Genomic DNA, 21,716 nt, shown 5'->3' with positions numbered 1-21,716 from the left:
AATCTAGCAATGACCTGAACTGAAATAATGTGTCTGAGTATATATTATTATATGCCTGTCAAAGTGATAAGTAATCTGAGTTTTAGATATGTCGTTGTTCTTTTCCAAAAGCCAGCTTAGGTGGCATGACTATTTTGAAGTACCTGGAGGTTGCTCTGTGGTTGTAGCTCAGTTGAGGTAGGACAGAGTGTTTCTGGGCAGTGTCACTTTCCTCAGGGTGCTGCCCCAGTCTGTCTCTCTCTGGCACCTGGAAAGCCTTATTATTAACACTTTTTCCATAAAGTTAGAGGAAACCTCAAAGGAAAATATACCTGTTTGTGTGTTTCCTCTTCTTGGCCTTTTTTTTTTTTTTTTTTTTTTTGGTGTGAGAGATCAATTGAAATAGGCCTGCAGTCCTAAATTTTTGGTAATTGATAGATGAGGATGATTCTTATATTTCTCCATGTCAGTAGAAACTGTCACTTGCAGTTTGCTACCTGCCACTTGCTACCTCCTCACTTCCCTGTCTATACCAGTGTCTTCAACATGTAATAATCAATAGCAATTGTAGTAATAGTAGCAATAATGTAATAGTAATGTTCATTTTGTGTCATAGATTATATGTTCAGTTTGGCAAAATGAAACTTGGTTTTAGAAGGCAGTGACTGTGCATCTTATACCTCTTACAGGAACATGCAAGCCAAGTTTGTAGGATGTGATTAACATGAGGGGGTTTATTTTCTTGCTTCAAACTAATTTTAGGGTTTGAATTTCAGGGTTTAGTACGTCTGCATAAACAAGGAAGAAAATGGCAAGAGGGTGATGATCTGCCTTTAAGAGGCATGTTAGCTATGTAGGACAAAACAAATTTGTAGCGCAGTGCAGAAACAACAGTTAAGAACTTTTTTCTGGCTTCTGAACTTCTATGGCTTTGTGAGAGACTAGTAGAATCTGGAACAGATTTCTGCAAGCCATCTTTCCTTTTAGAAGCTTTTGGGAAATAATTATTAGCCTTAGTAATACCTGTTGACAGACCTGAATGCAAATGATGGGTTTGCAGTGAGAGGTATCAGGCTTGTGGATGCCAGAACAGTGTGACGTTCTTGTGCTTTGAAGGGCAAAGAAACTGTGTTATAAAACCATAGAGACCTTATTGACAGAGTGACTGAGGAGTTAGAGAAACAACTTGCCTCTTTTGTTTACATTGCTCCCAAAGCAAAATGGAGAAGTATGGGGTAGCTGAAAAATGCAACCCTTTCCAAGTGTATTGCTGTAGGGAAAGAAAGAGGAAAAAGAGAGTATAGTAAAGTATAAAAACCAGCAGCACTTTCAGTGTGCCACAACCATCACCACCAATTCTCTCCTTTTGAGAGCCTTATATGTGAAGGACCTGAGCCAAGCAGAACAATGACTGCCTGGGAATGGCAGGGACGCTGATGCTGGGAAGCATTATGGGCTGAACATATGTTCTCTAACATTGTACTTTTCAGCATTTTCCTCTTAATATTCTGCACATGGGGCTTTTTTATGTGGTTGTTACAGGTTTTTTTTTTGTTTTGGGTGTGTGGTTTTTTTTTGTTTTGTTTTTTTTTTTTTTCCTTAATTGTGTATTTGGAATAATACAATAGCCAGGGCTGACATTGAGTTATTTGGAATTGGAACAGAACTGTAGGCAATAATGTGCCAAATCCAGTACAGCTTACATTAGAAATACTTCACTTAAAAGCCCCTGTTGTCATTTTCTTTGCCTCCTCCCTTTTCTGTGCTTCTTTCAGGTTTGACCATGCCAGTGTGAAAGAAAAAGAAATGTATGAAGGAGCATGGTTAGGTCCTGCAAAGTCTCATTGAGCACACAGTCCAATGTCATGTACAGCAAAGTTAGTTGCATCTTCTGAACTGATATCTTATTTCTGGATATACTGGAGGGTGTAGAAAGGCTGAATTTTCAGTTGAAAGGATTCTAGTGTAATCTCACCTCCACCAGTCTTTTCTCTAATGGTAACTCCATCCTTGTGTGGTGTTTTTCATGCTTTAACCCCCGCCAGCAGCCAAGAACCATGCAGCCACCAGCAGTGGTCAGGGAGAGAATCAGAAGGGCAAAACTAAGAACACTTGTAGGTTGAGATAAAGACAATTTAATAGGAAAAGCAAAAGCCACACATGTAAGCAAAGCAAAACAAGGAATCGATTCACTGCTTCCCATGGCAGACAGGTGTTCACCATCTCCAGGCCAGCAGGGCCCCATCACCTGTAACAGTGACTTGGGAAGACAAACTCCATCACCCCAAACATCCCTCCCCTCCTCCTGCTTCCCCCACTTTCTATACTGAACATGATGCCACGTGGTCTGGAATATCCCTTTGATCGGTTGGTGTCATCTGTCCCCGCTGAGTCTCCCCCCAGCTTCCTCACCAGTGTGGCAGTACGGAAAGCAGAAAAGGCCTTGGCTCTGTGCAAGCCCTGCCCAGCAATAACAAAAACATCTCTAAACTACCATTGCTGTGTTCAGCAAAAATGCAAAACACAGTTCCATACCAACCACTGTGAAGAAAAGTAACTCTATCTCAGCCCCAACGAGCACAGTTGTTCAATAATAAGAGATGCTCTTGCTTTGTGAGCTACATTCAGGGGAAGAGGATAGCAGTTACCAGGACGCCAAGCAGTTTGTTGGTCATACAGCTGCATAAGAGTAGACTGTGAGGATCTGCATGCAGATGATGTGCATTCTTATAATGCCTCTTTTACTGTCCTGGATAAACATGGGCTGGCCATCAGTTAGTGGGTGGGAGCAATAGTATGGTGCATCATTTGTCTGCCTCGGGTTTCTATTACTTTCTCCTTTTTGTCTCTATTATTATTATTTTTATTATTATTATTATGCTCTTATCTCAGCCTACAGGTTTTTACCTTTTATTTACAATTCTCTTCCCCATCCCATGTGGTACTTTATTGCTGGCTAGGGTTAAATCACAACAGCATAGCCTAAAAATCACAAGTGAAGAGATGAGTACACATGTATGCACAAACAGTAGAGTGCATGCAGGTACTGCTTAAAAATGCATACAAACCCATATATAAGCCTGTAGTGCAGATCTATACATAAATACATATGCTTTCTTGTGCATCTCTGTACAGTATATGAATATGTAAATATATCTAAGTACACCTAGGCAAAAAATATAGCATGTAGGGTGATTACATGTCCAAACATTCAACCTGTCCTGCACTGAGGAATAAATATGTCCTTGCTTCCAGGAATCTCTTTTCAAGCTTTGTGACTATGTCAGCCATTTTCTCTTATTTCCTTTTTTCCCCCCTTCAGCTGCCAGTAAAACACACAGACAAGTTTTCTTGATATATTAGCAAAAGAATGGCTGACTGATTTCTATGTATTTTGCTATTTTTGACAGCGCTTGCTCAGTGGAGAATAAAACTGCTATAGAGGAGAAACAGTGGGTTCTTTGAGTACTAGGCAGACAGACCAATCATTTCTGTATTCTGGTCAACGTGGTCTGGGTAATAATAAGAGCAGAGCCTTCTTCTAAACCCCTTCCTCCAAATGAGTCATCTCCAGAAATGGAAGTTCACCATGCTCTGAAACTGCTGCTGTCACAGTAGTACCTCAGTGCTCTGTAAAGGTTGGAAAGGTTATTGGGACTTAAACCTCTAAAGTGCATGGGAAGTCCACTTAAACGGAAAGGTTTAGGCAAATTCTTGCCAATGTGGCTAAAGCAGATTTTGTTTTCTGCCTGTTAGTGTTTGAGCAATGTTGCTCAATGTTGCTCTGTTGCTCTGCTTAAGATCTGGTATAGATAATTCTTAAGCAGTAAGACAGTATTGAACTAAACAGAAAATCTAAGTCAATTAGTCTTGTATCAAGGAAGCTTTCTTAGATGTGAGATCAGTCTTCCTTGAGCTCCACAAAGAGGAGACGGGAACCCCATGCTTGGGTGCATTAACATGGCACTGTAGGAAAACTAAGCCGAGGGAAAGGTTTATTATTGTTCAGTATTTCTATTATAGAATTCAAACACTGAAAGAGATTAGTAGTGTTACCAAAATATTTTCTCCAGCTTAGGCACAAGGTAGTAGCTAGGAAGAAGGAATATTCTTTCATGCCATCTATGGACTTGTATGAATTCAGTTCCCTCTTTCACTTTGTCAAAATCAGGGATAGAGGCCCTTAATGAAGGAATGGAAAATAGTACAATATTAAATAAACTAATGCAAAGACACTAATATTCACTGAGTAACTTAAACTGCTTTGTAGGGATTTCTCATAGAAAGTCTTTCTACAATGGCGTGATCTTTTTGTTTCCAGCTCCCTTTGTGCTGGGAACCAGCTAATCAGGTGTCTTTTATGCCTGGTGTTTAGTGCTGACTCCATTTCTGATCTCCCCTTTCTGAAGGGCTCTCTCTTGCTGATTGCAGCAGCCCACCTACTTTGGGAAGGAAGCGTAATCTGGTGCTGAATTGGGTGCTGAGGTTCTCATCTGTCTCCCATTTCTACTTCTCATTTCAGTGCTTCCACTGGAAAATGTCACCTGTGTTTGCTTTTGTTTCTGCTTCCATGTGCTTTCCCTCAAGTTCTCTCACTGTGGCAGCAGCTCTCACTGTGCTGAATGCTCCCCTATCCCCCCCAGGAGCTGCTGGACTTGCACTCCATGGGCAGAGCTTCCAGGTCAAAGCAAGGGATGAAGGTGAAGTTTTGTCAATAGCCTTGGTGAACCCTGGTTGTGCCACTGGGCTCTTTGCATGTATTAATACTCTTCCCCAGGAAACCCGTAAAGGTGGTGGGCACGGGAGAGTTTTTAAAGTAAGGGTTTCTCTGAAGGCCAGATAAAACCAGATGAACAGCTGTGAGGGAACTGTCCTACTCAAGCCTCTCTTTATTGGTGTATTGTTCTCACTGTTGTGCTGTGTGCTAAAGCTGTGGCTGGTGCAGCTGGGTGGCTTCTGGATGAACAGATGAGCTAGACCTTTTGGCATTGTGGTAACTAGGGCTCAGTCCCAAACAGAAGACAGTATTGTATTTAAAAAAAAAAAATTCCCCCTGTTCCTTTTATTAGTGTTGGAAGCTTAGAGATGAAGGTCATAGATGAGAGAGTTTTAGATGTGCATGAGAGAAAGATATAGAAGAGCTTCTGGTTCTTTTTCTCACACCAGGTTGGGGGTTATAAGATGACAGTATTTTTCTCTTGATGATGCTTCTTTCAGTTGGGGAATTAACTACATTCCCTGCCCTCTACAGCAAATATTCAAGCAAATAGTGAGCTCATGATGTCGCTGTTTTCACACAACATAAGGCCCAGTGCAGATAAACCTTTGGAGAACCCTACCCGTGGAGGATTTGAACTTTGTTCCATGCTATAGAATTTCAAGAGAGATGAGAGGAGAGATCCTGGAGAGATGTCAGTGTTTACAAGTTTTTGCACAGAGCAAAAAGAGGGGTATTAAAAATGAAGTTTAAAATCCCATAGTATTTTGGGCTAGGCATATTGAGACAGTATCATCCTGCAATGGGAGTTCTTCAGCAGGCCCAGAGTGTCTTTGGTCCCTCACAGGAGGAGAGCCTAGCTGGAGGGATGCCTCCTTCTTTGGCTGACACTGCAGGTGGTGGGAGATGTCAGTGCCCCTGAGACCTTTGTGCTAAGGCTGAGGGAGGGACACATGCTGGGATGCAGCACTCTCAGCTTTAAGCTACAAACAGTGACACCATCCTGCTGCAGTGGCACCACTTTCAGGCTTAGTCTGTACAGTACTAAATCCACTAAATGCTTCCTCTGTGGCTGTAAGCTCATTGTTACTCGAACTGTGCTCACTTTCGAGCATGTGCTCTCCCATATGTAATGGTAAATATTTTCAGTTTGTTTTTTGCTGGGCAAGTGACAAAAGCATAGAAGACGCTGCTGTGGTTGGCACAATTTGCTGAGCAGTTGCTTTGCTTTCATTGGAAACCTCAGCAGAGAGACTCCTGGCATATGGAGACTGGACTTGGTTCTTGCACCTTCCAGAGGTATTCTAGTGAAGCAGGCTCGAGGCATATTGGCTAGGGAAGGTAGGTTGTGGGGAAAAACTCCTTATCTGTGAGTGAGGAATATCTATTCAGTATTCTCACAGAAGACTTTACACATTAGTGTTCTCATTAAAATATATTTTACCACTGAAGTGAAAAGCTGAGTGAAATTAAGAGTTTCTGTTCCAAAGGAGTTTCCTCCAGCTGACATTTGTTTTCACTGTTGCTGGTAAGATGAATTTTTTAAAAATGTAAATCCATGAAATCTTCAGAACTGGGTGCATGTGTAACATTCTGGTATTTTCTGAATCAAGTTATTTCATGTTGATTGAGCTGACCCCAAATAATCCGGAGCCAGTTTAACACAAACTATATTTTCCAGTGCAGTTCATGTGACCCATAGGGCCCTTGTGTCCATTCTCCCAGAAGGACCAGAATATTGGTTAGGCTGCTTTCTGGCAAAACCAGTCATGTATCTCTGCTGATATCAGGTGGGACACTAACACTGTGTCTGTCAAAGTATTTTCTTAGGGAGTGGAGTCCAGAGGTAAAAATGGGGACCACTACTGAAAGGAAATGCAATGCCTGAAAAATACTGGTTTATCTTTTGGTTAAGTTCATGCAAAAACTTTTCTGTAAAGTTCAATAAAACAAAACTTGCCATTTTTTGTTTGTTATAGATTGGAGTGAAGCATTCCATTACTAATTCTCTGTAAGGGAAATGGAATTCTCTGTTAAAAAGTTATCCTGATGGAAGCATTCACCCAGCCATACTAAACAGATTTATTTCCTTGTGATGGGTCTTTTGTACTTGCACAATCTTAGGTGGATTGAAAATACAAAGAAATCACTAAATGGAGTGTTATTTGCTAAGTCATTGTCTGATAGACTTTTCAGTGTAATAAGGCTCAAGCCTTAAATGATCAATGGGGCCATCCTAAAATAATTCCTCTCAGCCTTTGATATGAAATTCTTAAGACACTTGACAGTAATCATTTCCTCACTTAATCATCACTGAACCAAGCTTGACAGATTTAGCTTGTGCTTGCTAGACAAATCTGAGATTTCAGGATACGTTTGGGAGGAGCAAAATATTTTGTAACTGGCTAATGTCTGTATAAGCTGACTACAGGACTGAATGTAATTTAAGTCAACTCCTGCATACTGGTAAAGAAGCTACTGTGATAATAATTTTTTTTTATTTTAAATGTTTTTTTATTTAAAATTGTAATTTTTTAATTTAACTCTCAAGCCTTCATTTGCTAGAGAGGTGAATTGTAAATTTAGGGTCTTCAAATTTGTGATGTGTCAATATTCTGTTATTAAGGTTTATTAATATAAGGTTTATTTTTCCTTCCTGTGCTTGAACACTATGGGAAAGTGTTTGGATACATAATAGACAGTAATTTGCTTTTTCACATGTTCCTCTACTCTCCTGTTCCCCCCCAACACAGAATCATAGAAAATACAACTAGAATGGACCATTAGAGGTTATCTAATCCTTTGCACTTCCACTGTCCCGAAAAAAAAAACAATGACATCTATGTGAGTTTTGACAGCAATATTTTGCCTGAAATTCAAGGTCTCCAGTAAGTGTTGCTCTTCAGACAACCTCTTCCAGTGCTTCACTGTTCTTAAATTAAAAAAGCCTTTCTCTATCACTTTTCTTACTGTAATTTTTTGCCAATTATTTCTTGTCCTTTTCAGCATGGGTACAAAGAAGACATTGTTCCTTTCTGCTTTGTAGTAGACCTTTTCTATTTGAAAACTTTATAGTGTCTACTTTCAAAATTCTATTTTCCAGACCCCTGATTATTTCAATTGCTGTAGTCAGGACTCTTTCCAATAGTTGCACTCCTTTCTTGAAGTGCAATTCTCCAAAGTGAACATGAGCTCCAGTAGAGTTCAGCACTATCTTTTTCTTTTTCTCCCTACATTCCAGCATGCATCTTTCAACCCATCCAATGAATGATTTTCTATGTGTAGCTAACTGTTTATTTCCTCTATTTTGTTTTACTTCTGCACTAGGCTCAGTATAAAACAGAATTTCTTCACTGTTGTATATGGATCCATATTTTTAAACTACAGACATATCTTCTCTATGTCCTTACATATAGAAATACATCTATGGTACAAATTACTTTTTAGGGATAGAATGAGGCATATCTGTGTCTGTGGCACAAGTGAGGAACATCACAGCTGGCTGTCTTGGCTTCCCTTGTCCTGCAGGTTTTTTCTCCTCTGTTACTAGGCCAAATGGAGGTTGACTAGAACCTAAATAGAGGAAAGTTCAGTTTGTGCCTCTCAATCCACAGTGAAGTGCTCTAAAGACTTTGCTATGACTTAAAGGTGAACTATGTTACTGTCAAATACCAGACAGTTAATTGTTTTTACCTTTGTATTAACAATAATCAGCTAGATTTTTAGAAACAGAATGAGAATTCTAAATCTAATTTCTTAGGGTATTTTTTAGCTTTAGCAGTAAAGACAAACACTGAGTGAACACATATTCTTTGTTAAAAATAATTCAGATGAAATCTAGACTTGCATTGCTCTAGTCAACATTGCACAAGTTGTATTTGAGTCTTGACTGTTTAGTTTTAGTTACTTTTCATCCATATTCAATTAATTGCTTTACACAATAGGTAAATTTATCTCTTTCAGTGTGTGGGTAAAGGTGATAGTGTTTATTACCTGAATACAATTGTCATCCTAGTGGAACATCAAGTATGTGTATACTAGGTATCCACAGTTCACACAGTGCTGTTTAAGTGTAGGAGCTTTAGTTACCCATTGCTGAAGACTTGGTCACTTGATACACAGTCTGTCCCAGACACAGAGTGCTGCTAATCCAGTGTAGTTTTTTCTACTTGCTTGTCAGGGAGGGCTAGGAAAACACAGGTTTAATAAACCAATGGATAAACTGTACATTTTTTTTTTCCCTGTAGGACCTTGCTTGGTTATTTGTAGATGCCTTTAAAGAAGTTTTAGGCACTAGCCTGAATATCTAGCAGTTATCCTTTGTGAGAATTGATATGGGCAGTTGGTGAAGGGGTGCAGCCTGGGACAGAAAAAAGCAATATCCAGGGTGCAATAGGTGAACAATTTGGCTGGCCTTCAGAGGTGCTCTTCCTAGCTAGCTAAACATATGCAGTGTTCAGGTTATTACTCTTTTTTGTGATAGTTCATGATGGTAGTCATCTAATTTGCCAGGCTATTGAAAGCCATTCCCCTTTGGAGCATGCTTGTGTCCAGCCTGTACTGAAAATCATGTTTCCCGCTTAATAACACCCACTTGGAGAGGAATTTTTATATTGGCTACTGGCCAAACTTAGCACATAATTTTCCCTCCTTTTTTGTTGCTCCCTCTCTATCTGCAGCTTCACTTGATTGCAGAGAGATGCTTTTCATCATTGTGAAAAGCCATCTGATTAGAGCTGTCATTAACCCATGAGTGAAACTTATAAGAAGTTTAGCTGGAGAAATTCCTTGAATGCTTCAGAATTGCAGAGTTGCCATTTTAAAGAAACCTCAAAACTAGATTGCAAATTTGTTTTAGCTCTTGTTAAAACAAGCTCTTCTTTCTCAGCAGATTTATAGGAAACGTGATTTAATGTATATATTTTTTCCCTCAGAATGTTTTAGATGTCATGAAATCCTACTGCTGATTATTAGGACAGTGTGTATCTGCCCCTTCCTGACCATCCATTTATATTAGTCTAATTCATTAGACAGAGGCATTGAATGGTCAACATTCCTTGGTTAAAGTGTATTTAGAAACAGTCCCCATGGAAAAGGAAAAAAACATTGTTTTCATTATTCTTATTTCATTTTTGCAATATAAAGGGATTTTAAAGTTGGAGGAATGAAGGTTACTTTTTAAACGTTCTGTGCATAGCTTTTGCTAATAATTTTCTTCCCCTTTTTCTTTTCCACCTTTATTCCTGAAATAAAGGTGGCTATGTCTGTATCAGGAGTAATGTCTTGACTCCCTTGGACCTTCTCTGATATACATATCAGACCTGGGATGAATTCAAGCTTATGTTAGCTTTAACAGGCAAGACTGGCATTGTTCAGAAGGCACCTGACGTAAATGGAAAGTCTCTGGGCACTGCTTTCATTGCTCTGCTTACTTCTGATTTGCTTTTGAAGCCATGTGTGGCCCTAGTAGGCTGTCCTCGAGAGGAGCAGCATTCTGAGACAGTCATGACCTCATTTGAATTTAGAGCAGTGGGTTTCAATAGGTATTTTGGCATATACTGAGGAGCCTTCAAGTTACTTCAGAGGTTGCTCGTAAAATGAGACTACAAGATAGGAAGTGCTATGCAGATGGCAGATTCTACTGCTAGCAGAAATCTTGTTCATTGAAACATGCAGATGTATCTTCTCTGTCTTGCAGCAGGTGACTCTAAGAAACTATTTCTTGAAACTTATATATTTGAGTTGTAGAATCAGGCTTTTTTGTCCAAGGCTTTTTGCTTGCCTTCCTTTTTAGTGGTATGTTTTAAGGTAGGATCCCAAACATGTAGAAATATAAAAAAAGCTTCACTGAACACACTGATGACAGGTCAGACCAGAACTGATGATAGCATCTCCTCCTTTACCAGGCAGATTTAGCAGTTGGGAAGAAGTGCATCATCTGTCCTGCAAACTGCACTGAAGCCTCTGTTGGTTTCATTAAAACACAAAGATTCATAGGTTATGAGGCCAGAAAGAGCCATTATGATAATCTAGGCTGATTTGCTGTATAATTAATTCCTGTCTCACTATGTCTTTTAGAGAAAACAAGATAGTATTTTAATTTAAAATTTGCCAGCAGCAGAGGACACACTATAACCTGTAGTAAATTATTTCAGTAGCAAATTACTCTCATGTAAAAATGAGTCATAATATTTTAAAATGTGAATTTCTCTAACTTCAATGTCTAGCCCCCAGATTTCATTGTCCCTTTGTCACATGCATTGAAGACCCCTCTCTTGCCAAATTCCATTTTCTGCACAGGTACTTGTAGATTGCAATCAAATCACATTTTAACCTCTGCCTATTAAACAGACTGAATTTGAATGTTCTCCACTATGGGACATGCATACCAGTCATTTAATTTTATTCCCTCCTTAATCTTGAACCTTTGGTTTGACAATTGAACTGTTATTATCAGAAGCTGCTGTAGCATTTCTCCATTCCTGCCAAGGATTCACATTGATTTTACACCCAACCATTATTTCTATTCTTTTATTGTTATGAGAGTTCTGGTGCATTTGATTATACATCATGATGTTGATGTCCAAATATGTCTGTCAATAATGTTTCAAGTCACCTATGGAAACACTTGCACTTCTTCCATAAAGGTGCTTTTATTAGATTTCTCAAGCTAGGTATTTTGTTCTGGGTTTTTTTTAAAAGAAAATAATTTAGAGCCTCTTTTGACTAACAGAGATTCAGATTGGGGTGGATATGTTTATTTGTAAAGACTGAATTCAGAGCTCTTGTGTCTATTCAGCAGCCTTCCTCATCTCCTCCCCAGGTCTTCCTTTTTACTTGCTTTCTTAGTCTCTTTATCCTTGGCCACAGATTCTTCATTGTTAGTCACTTTTTTGATTACAACTAACTTTATGTAATTTTTTTCTGGTTCTTTTGAAAGCATTCTGTTACAAGGATTCTCCAGCTGTGGTACTTGTATGATTAATGAAACACAAAGCAGTCAGCATCACACCTCAGATAAACTCAGAGGCAAACCTTCTGCATTTCCCCGGAAAAGATGAGACCTATTACTCAAGTATCAAATACATCAAAGAGGGACTATATACACATACAGTAACTTGCACGTGGCTCAGCTATGTGTGGGAGCTGCTTGTGTGCATATGACATTCCCCCTACCAGCAACCCACAGAGATTGCTGAAAACAGCTCAGAGTCATGGCTAGATACAACCCAGCACCACCCATCAATCAGTGTCTGCTCCTCTCATGTATGGGAAGACTGGGTCAAGATGCAGTTTAGAGGAGTGTTGGTTTGACCAGTTGTTAGTGGTATCTTATAAGGGCAATTCTCCTTCCTTAGAATCATTAAAGCCACAGCTCGTTCAGGCCTGGCATTCTCTTGCCCACCAAAGCAGCTCCATGCTGTGGGGGAACCAAAATGCAACGGTGCACCAGAATTGTAAGCCCTCATGGGCCTGGAGAATGGTCAATCCATGCACCCTGGATGGTGTCTTCAATAGTGGAGGGTGCAGGTGGTGTTTAGGTAGAGCACAGGACTATGGTTACTGTCAGTGGTGCATTCCCTGACGTTCCTGCACCACCCATTGTTGTTGGTTTACAATTGCTAGAAGATGCACTCCTTCCTTTTTCCTTCAGTATCAGTTTGTGGACTTGCTGTCCATTGTTACTTCTGGTTCTTTTTGTGTCTTCTGTTGTACCCTACTTCCATGACCTCCCCTGGCAGCAAGTACCAGAAGTTCACTACCCTCTGTGTAAATAAATACTTCTAAAAATCCATTTTATGCTGATTTCATACAAGTTTCAGCAAGTGCCTCTAACTCTGTTATTACTGGGTTTGGCAAAGAGCAGTTCCACATTAACCTTCTCCATCTTCTGTAAACTTCAATCATATTTTTCTCAGTCCTCTCCAAATATGAGCTTGGCCTTTTCAACCTATCCTCATAAAGCATCCTGTTCCATCCTTTTAGTTGGTCTATTTATTTCCTCTTTCTCCTTGAGAAGCAGAGACAGGACTTCATGCAGTGCTCGGAACTAAAGTCTGACTGAGCTGCACCTCATTGTCTGGGAAGAGAGGAGGCTCTAATGCACCCCCTTGCTGTGTCAGTGGAAGGAGGTGTATGGTCTCTCTAATGAGAGCATTTGACATGATTAATCTGTAGAATAAAACTACTACAGTCCCATAAATTGAAAATGAATTTTATCCCTGTTGCAGATATTAATAGCCTTGATGTTTCTGATGCCTGTGTGAGGGCAGAGCACATTATTAGGAATTGGACCCAGTTACTGTGGGTCAATACTGTCCTCTGCTGGGAAGATCTAGAGCTTTGTGCCATTTCTCCAAATGGGATTTAACAGCTGGCTTCGCCTTTCACTCAGTGTTTTGCTTTTGCAACAGGAAAATCTGACTGCACTTGGGAAATTCTCCTTTAATGCTTAGAGAATGCTGGAATTTTTGCCAGCTATGAATGTATCGAATCATGATTTAATTTATTTTTTTTAATCTAGAAGTGACCTAATTTATAAGCTTATCCCTCATTCTTTCTCTCATTTGCCTTTTAATATTTACTGCATACGCATTTCTCTGACTTTCCTGTCCTAATAGTAGAAGAAGTAACAATGAATATCTCCTTTCCCTTCTATTTCGGTAACAAACTGCTGACAACTCATCCTGGTAAGATTTTGAAAGCAGAAATCAAATATGTATATATAAATGCTATATGTGACAGACACAAAGTATTTTAGAATAATAACTCTTTAGAAGAAATTAGTCTTCAGTAGTATCACTGAACAAGAATTCAATAAAAATTGTGCTAGTAGCAGAAGCAGTTTTACTTGCTGTACATGCCAGCTCTGCATTTAGCAAGTGTGGAAGGTGATTGAGAGGAAGTACAGTTTACAAGTGTTTCAATTTTGTGCCTTCTCCAGCTCCTGCCTATGTGAGGATGACATGGGCCAGAGAAGAGTTTGCTTTCCAGGAATTCATTCTGAACCTGAGAGAAAGAGGAGAGTAGGAGGTCTGGACTCCTGAGTAAGCGAGGCATGCTCAGGAGTGCTTGTCTGTTTTGAGACTCTTCTCTTGGCTAATTTCAATCCATGTAGCAGGAATAGACCCCAGAGTTCTGGTCCTTAACTCAGAGAATGTGAAAGTCCAGGCGCTGAAAACGTACAGGTTTTTATGTGTTAGCACAAAAAATTGTTGGTTTCTTGGAAGTAAGGGCAAGTTGTAGAGATATTACCATGGCAAGCTTGTGTCAGTAGTGATCTAAAATTTCTTGCTCAGAGAAATTTTAAGTCTTTGTTATCTTTTTTTTTTCAGGACCCACAGGGCAGTCACTAACAGTTCACAGCAACTTGCTGAAATTCTTTTGCATCTCTCTCCTGGTAGTTAAGAAGGCTATAGGAATAATAGAGAAATGACAGTGGTACTGAGTTCCCTGCTGTAGCTAGTAGAGATGGACATGGAAGTTATACTTTGTTACGTATTTTGTATGGGATTTATGCAAATATAACAGCATGATACCAAACACACACTGCATTTTATGTACAGAAGCTTTTACAGCCAAGCGGGCCTGTAGTAGAGTTAATTGTTCTCACTGCCCTTCAGTTAAATATTGTCTTCTGACTGCTTATCTGATCTAAAGTCGTTGCAAAGTACCCGTTGCTATCATTTCTATACACTCTTCTGGTTCAACTTGCTCCCTCTGTCAGGATGTCAGATTCTTGCACTCTCTCCTTTCCTCTCCCCACTGCCTTTTGGGAAAAGTTTATCTCCCATGGCTGAAAGTAATTGGGGTGTTTGTATTGTATGCAGGATTGATGTATGATACTTTTCCTTGTGTCTGGCAGGTTGTTTATAAGAATAATGACATTCGTCTGGAGCTGTCTCGCTTGGCACGGATTGGTGATACTAAGATGAAGATCTATGGAGAAGTGAAATTCATATGTGAAAATGTGGCTACACTGGACCCCATCAGCTTCGAGACACCTGAGGCCTATATTAGTCTGCCTAAATGGAATACCAAGAGGATGGGCTCCATCTCATTTGATTTCCGAACCACTGAACCCAATGGACTGATCCTTTTCACCCATGGCAAGCCTCAGGAGAGGAAAGATACAAGAAGCCAAAAAAATACAAAGGTAGACTTTTTTGCAGTTGAGCTTCTAGATGGAAACCTCTACTTGCTGCTGGACATGGGCTCTGGGACCATTAAAGTCAAGGCCACCCAGAAGAAAGCCAATGATGGAGAATGGTATCATGTGGATATTCAACGAGATGGAAGATCGGGTAGAGTTATAACTTTTTCTTAAATAGATTCATATTTCAGATTCAGACCTTGGGCTATGTATTAATTCTCAGAACATTCAAAACCTGTTAAATATGAGTCACCTCCTTAAGAGAGCATAGTGTTATTCCAGTGGTATTTATCCAGCAAGGCAAAGATGTGAATGGTTTTTGTTAAATGTTTTCATTAAATGTGTAGGGAGAATTTTGAATAGCACATCACAGAGGTTATCAATTAATATTTTATTTACAATCCTCAGATATTCTGGACATATATTCGCAATTGCATGCGTAGTTAGGGTGATGATTTCTTTGTGGGCCATGGTAAGGTTTAAGGTCCTTCAGTACCATTGTTCTCAGTTTGAGAACTTCTTCCTGATCTACCTTGGGATTCAGCATTTGAGATCTTGTTAAGAGAAAAATAAGAGTAATGGGCACAATCAGTAACAAAATTATGGCAACAGATGAACATTTTCATCCTGTTCTGTTTCCCTTAGTATCCTGTAGTTTTAAGCTAGGTTTCATTACTCTTTTGAATGACAGATTCTAATCTTAAAATCTGAGGCAGCATTCAGTGGATGTTTCTTTCTTTCTTCACAGCTTCTCATTTTCAAATATGGGGTTTAGTATTCTAAAAATACATTTACCATGCAATTGCCAAGAGATATTTTTATTGTTTCCAGTGCTGAATATCAAGCTAACATTTTCATGATCTACTCTGAAATTGTGGAGGAAAAAAAAGCTCAGTTACTGTAGCTTCATCTAGAGAATAACAATTGTACTTCAATTTTTTCTGAGCAGTTGGTATCTCAAAGCCTTCACTTCAAAAGGAATTTTGCTTACATTTGCCAGTGGATTTGGGATTTGTCTGGTGATCTCCAGATGATAGTTTTAGGTCCCTAATTTTATGTTTCCAGTTGCTGAACACCATCAGTATAGGGAATGCAGTGCTAGAATTTGCTTCCCTTGAGTTTTTAGAAGAGCTGACTTTGAGATACCATGCAAGGCCTAGCTGTTTGAACAGGTTTTTGCCTGAAGCTATTTTTTCCTTTGATGATGTGAGTAGTTTCTTTGTATTTGGCATGGTGCTCTGCTTGGACTTAATATGTGTGGTTCTATGCTGCTATCTCCTAAAGACATCGATAGGAGCATTTTACAAAGGAAGCCATAAATAAATAAATGGAGCTTTGATTTCTTTAGAATTGCTAAAATTTAATTAACTTCCAGGGGTAAACTCAATTAGCTGTGTTTCATACTGACTTCAGTTTTGCTTGCTCCCTTGGGAACTGTGTCATCCCTGAAGAAGCAGCTGCAGAGGGAGAAGAGACAGAAATGACAGAGGCTCTGTGCAAAGAATGTTTGCAAAGCCCTACCAAGAAGGACACATGTTAATTTGGACACATTCATGGGAGGGTGTGGCAGACACATTGCTACTTGATGGATGACACTGTAGGGTTGACTTGTTTTCCCTTGGCAGGGAGGTTTATGATATTCTGGACACTGATTAGAGGTAACAGATTTTGAAACAGTTCTCTCAACAAGAAAAAATGTGTTTGTATGATGTCTTGTTCTTTTTTTTCCTTTTGTTTTTTCTTTTTATTTTGTTGTGTTCTCTGTTCACAATGAGTACTTAATTAATGATCCCAATGACCAACGTCTTGTGTCCTGAGAAATGCCAGGGTACTGGCATTATTTTCTTCACATTTCTTCACATACTTTCAGTCACTATTATCCAAGGACACTTTGGATAAGTGTGAGAAAGGAGTTCAAGAGCTCTTCTTGTTAAGTCCTTGGATTTTCTTCCACATGTGGACCGGATAATGGTTACACCCTGAAGATTTTCTCCTCTCTGTATAGATGATTACAATTTGGAAACTGAAAAATTAATTTATTTAAGCGGGGCTAAAAACACCCTTTTGAGTTTAATGAGTGAGTAACTTGAAACTTCTGATTCTCATTACTAAAGCAGCAAGGCCTATGTTAGGGGTCATCTCTCTCTGTTTTATTCCCATTTCTATAACAGTCCAAAACTTCAGGTTCTGCTGATCTAAAATAGCTTAAAAATCCAAATTTTCACTATTACAGTGCACTAAAGCAGGGAAGCTTGGCAGTCATGCTCAGATAACCTCTGGCATCTCTAGTCCCCTTAGGCCTTGTGTATACTTTGGTCTGTGTTGTCTGCCAGAGCAGCAAAACCTGGTTTTATCTTTGTACTCTGACAGAAGCTGGCAGCATGGACATGGACACCTAACCTTTCTGTCCTTTCTTAAAGTTCCTGTAACCTTTCTGTCCTTTCAGAAAGCCCCCAGCAGGTTCACAAAACGTGTCACAGTTTCTAGCTGGGGAACAGTGAGCATTTTATGCAGGATGATGTTTGTAGGTAGTCATCAGCTACAAGACATACATGACTTGCCACCTGAGTCGGCACTAAAAATCTTACTAGATGGTTTGGTTTACAGTTGTGTCAGTGCACTGTTTGGTGTGCCTGTTCTGCCCTCAGGGAGTGTTTTGATCTGTTCTTCAGTCCAGCACCAAGAGGAGACGGCACTGAAGAGGAGATGCTTAGATGCTTCTGATTTCTCAAGATGGACTTGGATCTACTCCAAGCAGAGTTAAAAACAGGGGATTCTAGAGGGGGGGAAAAAAAAGATGTCAGCTTATGGAAGTCTTCCTTTCTAGGATCAATACAGGATTTCTCCATCTCAGCAGCTTGATCTTAAACACACTGTTCATCCAAACTACTGCCATCTCCTTGCAGGAGTTATTGCAGGGTACAAAACACTCAGAAATTTAGATTGCTGTCTAGCCTATTTCTTGTTCACCATCTTTCTCCAGGTTTTGCATGCCATATTATCCATTATTTCTTGTCCTTTGGGGGTTTCTTTATCTTTGTGGGATTTTTGTTCGTTCTCTCCACAGTAGCATCTGTCTAGAGCTCAGCCCTCTGGTGTTTTGGCTCTAAGCTTTAGAGTGATATGTACTCTACAGGCTGCTTTTGACAAATAGCAGTGGAGATTATGGAAAGAGAGTTGTGTTCCCATGGCTCCATGTCTCTTGTGTGACAGTATGTGTATTGTCACATTTTCTCTTTCCTTATTTTATAAAAGAGAAAATGCCTGTGGTGCTCCAGCTTGTTGATACAAAATGATTCATCAAATAACTGTGGTTCTCTTTGAGCCTTTAATTTGTAATGCCTCTGTTGCTTCTGACACTCTGCTGCCTCCAATATTATTCCTCAATTATTGTGGAAAATCACACAGATGGAATATCTTGTGTCTGTGTCACATATGCACTTCTCTAAGAAGATACCTCTTACAACTGAAGAAAAGGTGTATGTACATAACTGTACTTTCTTACAGAGACAATAGAGTTAACTCTATTAACTCTCCTTCCTTATTGTAGGGGTGTCTGATAAAAATCCAATGATGTGGAATTAATCTTAAAGCTTGGATAGTGTCTCTGAAGACAGACTGTCTTAATGACAAGGCAATTCAATGTGATGATTTATAGCTAGGGAGAGCGAATTGCTGATTTTTAGATGAGTGTCTGGTGGGCAGATATCCCTATCACAGAAACTGCTGAATGCTCTTCAGAAGAGTACACTGTTCTGGAATGTGAGAGATGTGCATTATGTTCCCTGTTTTTCTTTGGATGCACTGTCCGACCTTAAACAAGTCACTTTGCTTTTCTGTACCTGTTTTAAATATTCTGATTATATTTCTGTATTATATGTTCTGATTATTTTATGTGCTGGGGCAATTTCTTGAAATATATGAGAATGCCCTCAATGCAGTATGCCCACATTTGATTTGGAACATATGGAAATTATCACAGTTTTAATAATAACTGTTGTTCACATATAAGTTTGTCTCTCTCAATTTTCCTGTATAAAATGGAAACTAGAAAACTTTCTTTGTAAAGCGATACAATATTTTATTTTGTGACAAACTTCTGGAGATTTCTATTTCAGTTTAGACTTTCTTCAGGATCGTGTACAGTTGAGCTTTGAATGCCTTCTGTCTGGTAAACCTCTCTGAGGTTCTCTTTCTGTGTTTGACCATTTTCTGTGGAGTTGGAGATTCCCTTATGTTGTGACTTAGGAAAGGTACTCTCCCATTCAGTGGTCCTGTTGAGACTCTGCAAATCACATTGCTCTCTTGCTTACCCTGGCCATGCCGCTCCCAGCTACTGCAAAGAATTCCCTCTGTTCTGGCTGGAACCAGGACACCCTACTGGAGCTTGTGTCTCTTGCCACTACGAGTTCACAGTGCTAATTCTTGTTCAAGCTTCTGTTTGTCTGCCATATCTCCCAGTCCTTTTCTGCAGAGTTGCTCCTTAGCCAGCTGGTCATTAGCCTCTACTTATGTGTGAGACTTTTGTGATTCAGGTCTTGTAGGACTTTGTATTTATTGGTTTTGATTTACAGCAAACATTGTTATCAGTCCTGTGCTCCACCTTGCAATGGTTTCTCTAAATGGTAACCCAGTGCTTCCTCCAATGCATCAGCCATTCTCTCCATGTCATTTACAAACGTGTCTATGTTGGTCCAGGTTTGGAGGGATTGGTGAAGTGTTTTCTGAAAGAGCTGTATAGTGGGGTATTTTGCATATCTTTTTTCTCTCCAGTCTTTATGCCATCGAACTCCTGTGTGTTCTCAATAAGTTTTTGCTTTGCTGGATGAATACCATTGAATAATGCTCAAATTTTAAATGCTCTTATTTATCTGTTGAATTATTATGCTTCTGACTTTCTAATGCAATTTGGATATAGACACGTGAACAGTTGCTGCACAGAAGTACTTAGGACCTGTGGATCAGGAGGAGAGGGAGCTGTGAGAAAGACACTGTTAAAATGCCATTTGGGTAGGAAAGAATCTTCACTCTCCTGTGCTGAACTTTAAACCTCACTCAGTTATTGGGAAAAAATGAACTGAACTGAGTCTGTAGTTGAAAGTGTTGATGTCTCCTTATCTTCCTCTTTTAGGTACCATATCAGTGAACAGCCGACGCACACCATTCACCGCTAGCGGGGAGAGTGAGATCCTGGATCTGGAAGGTGACATGTACCTGGGTGGGCTGCCAGAGAACCGGGCAGGACTCATCCTTCCCACAGAGCTCTGGACAGCAATGCTGAACTATGGCTACGTGGGCTGTATCCGAGACTTGTTCATTGACGGCCGAAGCAAGAACATCCGGCAGCTGGCAGAGGCGCAGAATGCCGCCGGGGTCAAGTCCTCCTGCTCCCGCCTCAGCACCAAGCAGTGTGACAGCTACCCCTGCAAGAACAATGCAGTCTGCAAGGATGGCTGGAACCGCTTCATTTGTGACTGCACTGGCACTGGCTACTGGGGTAGAACATGCGAGCGAGGTAAGTTGTGTGTTCTGACTTCAGGTACACAAAGCTGACAACAAGAACAAAATCCAGTGTTTCCATAACACTATTCCCTGCCCTTGTTGGTCTTCCTAATGGTAAGTTCCAGTCCCCACAGTCAAAAAACTTTCTTCTCTGATTTGTTTCCTTCCAGTCTTTTCCACCCTCATTTCATGAACTTACTTGGCCACTTCCCTCCCTAAGCCTTCTGAAGATCCTGTCTTCAGGTTCCAGAGTTTCTTTAGCTAAGTATGGTTTGTCTCCTGAGGTGGAAAATGCAACTGCATATGAGAAGTCTCAAACAAATTACTGGAAACTGTACCAAGTGTGAAATCTAGTTATGTAGCTCTTTCCTGCATGAGATGAATCCCAGTTCTATCTGGGCTTCCTGTTTTTTTGTCTAGTAGAATTTCCTTGATGGCTGTTTATGAGTAAAGTCAGCTAATGGGATAGTGTTACAAGCAGTGTGTCTCCAAGTCCATCTCTGTTAAGGCAAATCTGGAAGAGATTCATGGGAGAGTCTCTGCATCTTGTTGATACTCTTACAGATTGTGATTTAAAGACGATTTGGAGATATGAAGCCCAGGTGATGCTCGTGTAGGCAGGCACATTTTCTATGTGTTATAGATCACATGCAAAGGATTTACCAATGGAAGATACTTGAACTATGTATTTCTCAAGTACATAGGTGGTTCCATTAACTGTTGTTATCTTTTTAATGTTGCTGGCACCATCAGAAAGAAGTAGATGAGTGGTTTTACAGAAAAAGATGGGGCTCAGATCAGTTCCAAAGCACTCCCAACTCCCAAGAAGGTGTTTTCTTACATATTATTTTTATATTTCTGTTAATATTTGGCCATTAGCATTGCATTCAGGCTAAACTGCATTCACAGTACACCCAAGAAATAACAGTAAACCATTAACAGTCTTAGGACTTTCAGTCCCTTCTTTATATCACCTCACTTGGCACCATGGTGACAGCATGTGTCTTAGAACTCAAAATTCAGATATTTTTGAACTTGCGCTATAAATATTTGAGCAACACCTTTCCCATTTAGTGCATTTTTAAACATTAATCATAGTAGCATGCCAGTTATGAGGAAAAACATGAAATTTAGCTACATTGCATAAAATATTAGGCATAATTGAGGTTTGGAATTTATTCACTCTACAGAGGATTTTCTTCACTGCAGAAATTTTTTGTCAATGACCAAAATCCTTCCTATATGGTGTGGTGGTTTGACCAAAAAATGTCATGGTTTGAGCCTGGCACAGAGCCAGTGCCCCCATGAAAATGCCCTCACCCTGGTGTCTGCTGTGAGATGTGACCAGGAATAAGCAAAACAGGC

At 39.8% G+C, this 21,716-nt stretch overlaps 1 protein-coding gene across 3 annotated transcripts in view; it reads left to right on the top strand.

Annotated features, from left to right (window-relative positions):
• NRXN3 (neurexin 3) overlaps positions 1 to 21,716 on the top strand; it is a 964,874-nt gene that overhangs the window by 283,138 nt on the left and 660,020 nt on the right. For all 3 annotated transcript variants that reach the window (XM_064715475.1, XM_064715471.1, XM_064715470.1), the window contains 2 exons: positions 14,562 to 15,000; positions 19,981 to 20,364. In XM_064715475.1, the coding sequence (XP_064571545.1) occupies positions 14,562 to 15,000; positions 19,981 to 20,364 (823 nt within the window). The remainder of the gene's footprint in view (positions 1 to 14,561; positions 15,001 to 19,980; positions 20,365 to 21,716) is intronic.

Source organism: Zonotrichia leucophrys, chromosome 5, assembly GCF_028769735.1.
Source record: "Zonotrichia leucophrys gambelii isolate GWCS_2022_RI chromosome 5, RI_Zleu_2.0, whole genome shotgun sequence".
Lineage (NCBI taxonomy): Eukaryota > Metazoa > Chordata > Aves > Passeriformes > Passerellidae > Zonotrichia > Zonotrichia leucophrys.
This window is presented reverse-complemented; position numbering and strand designations above follow the sequence as displayed.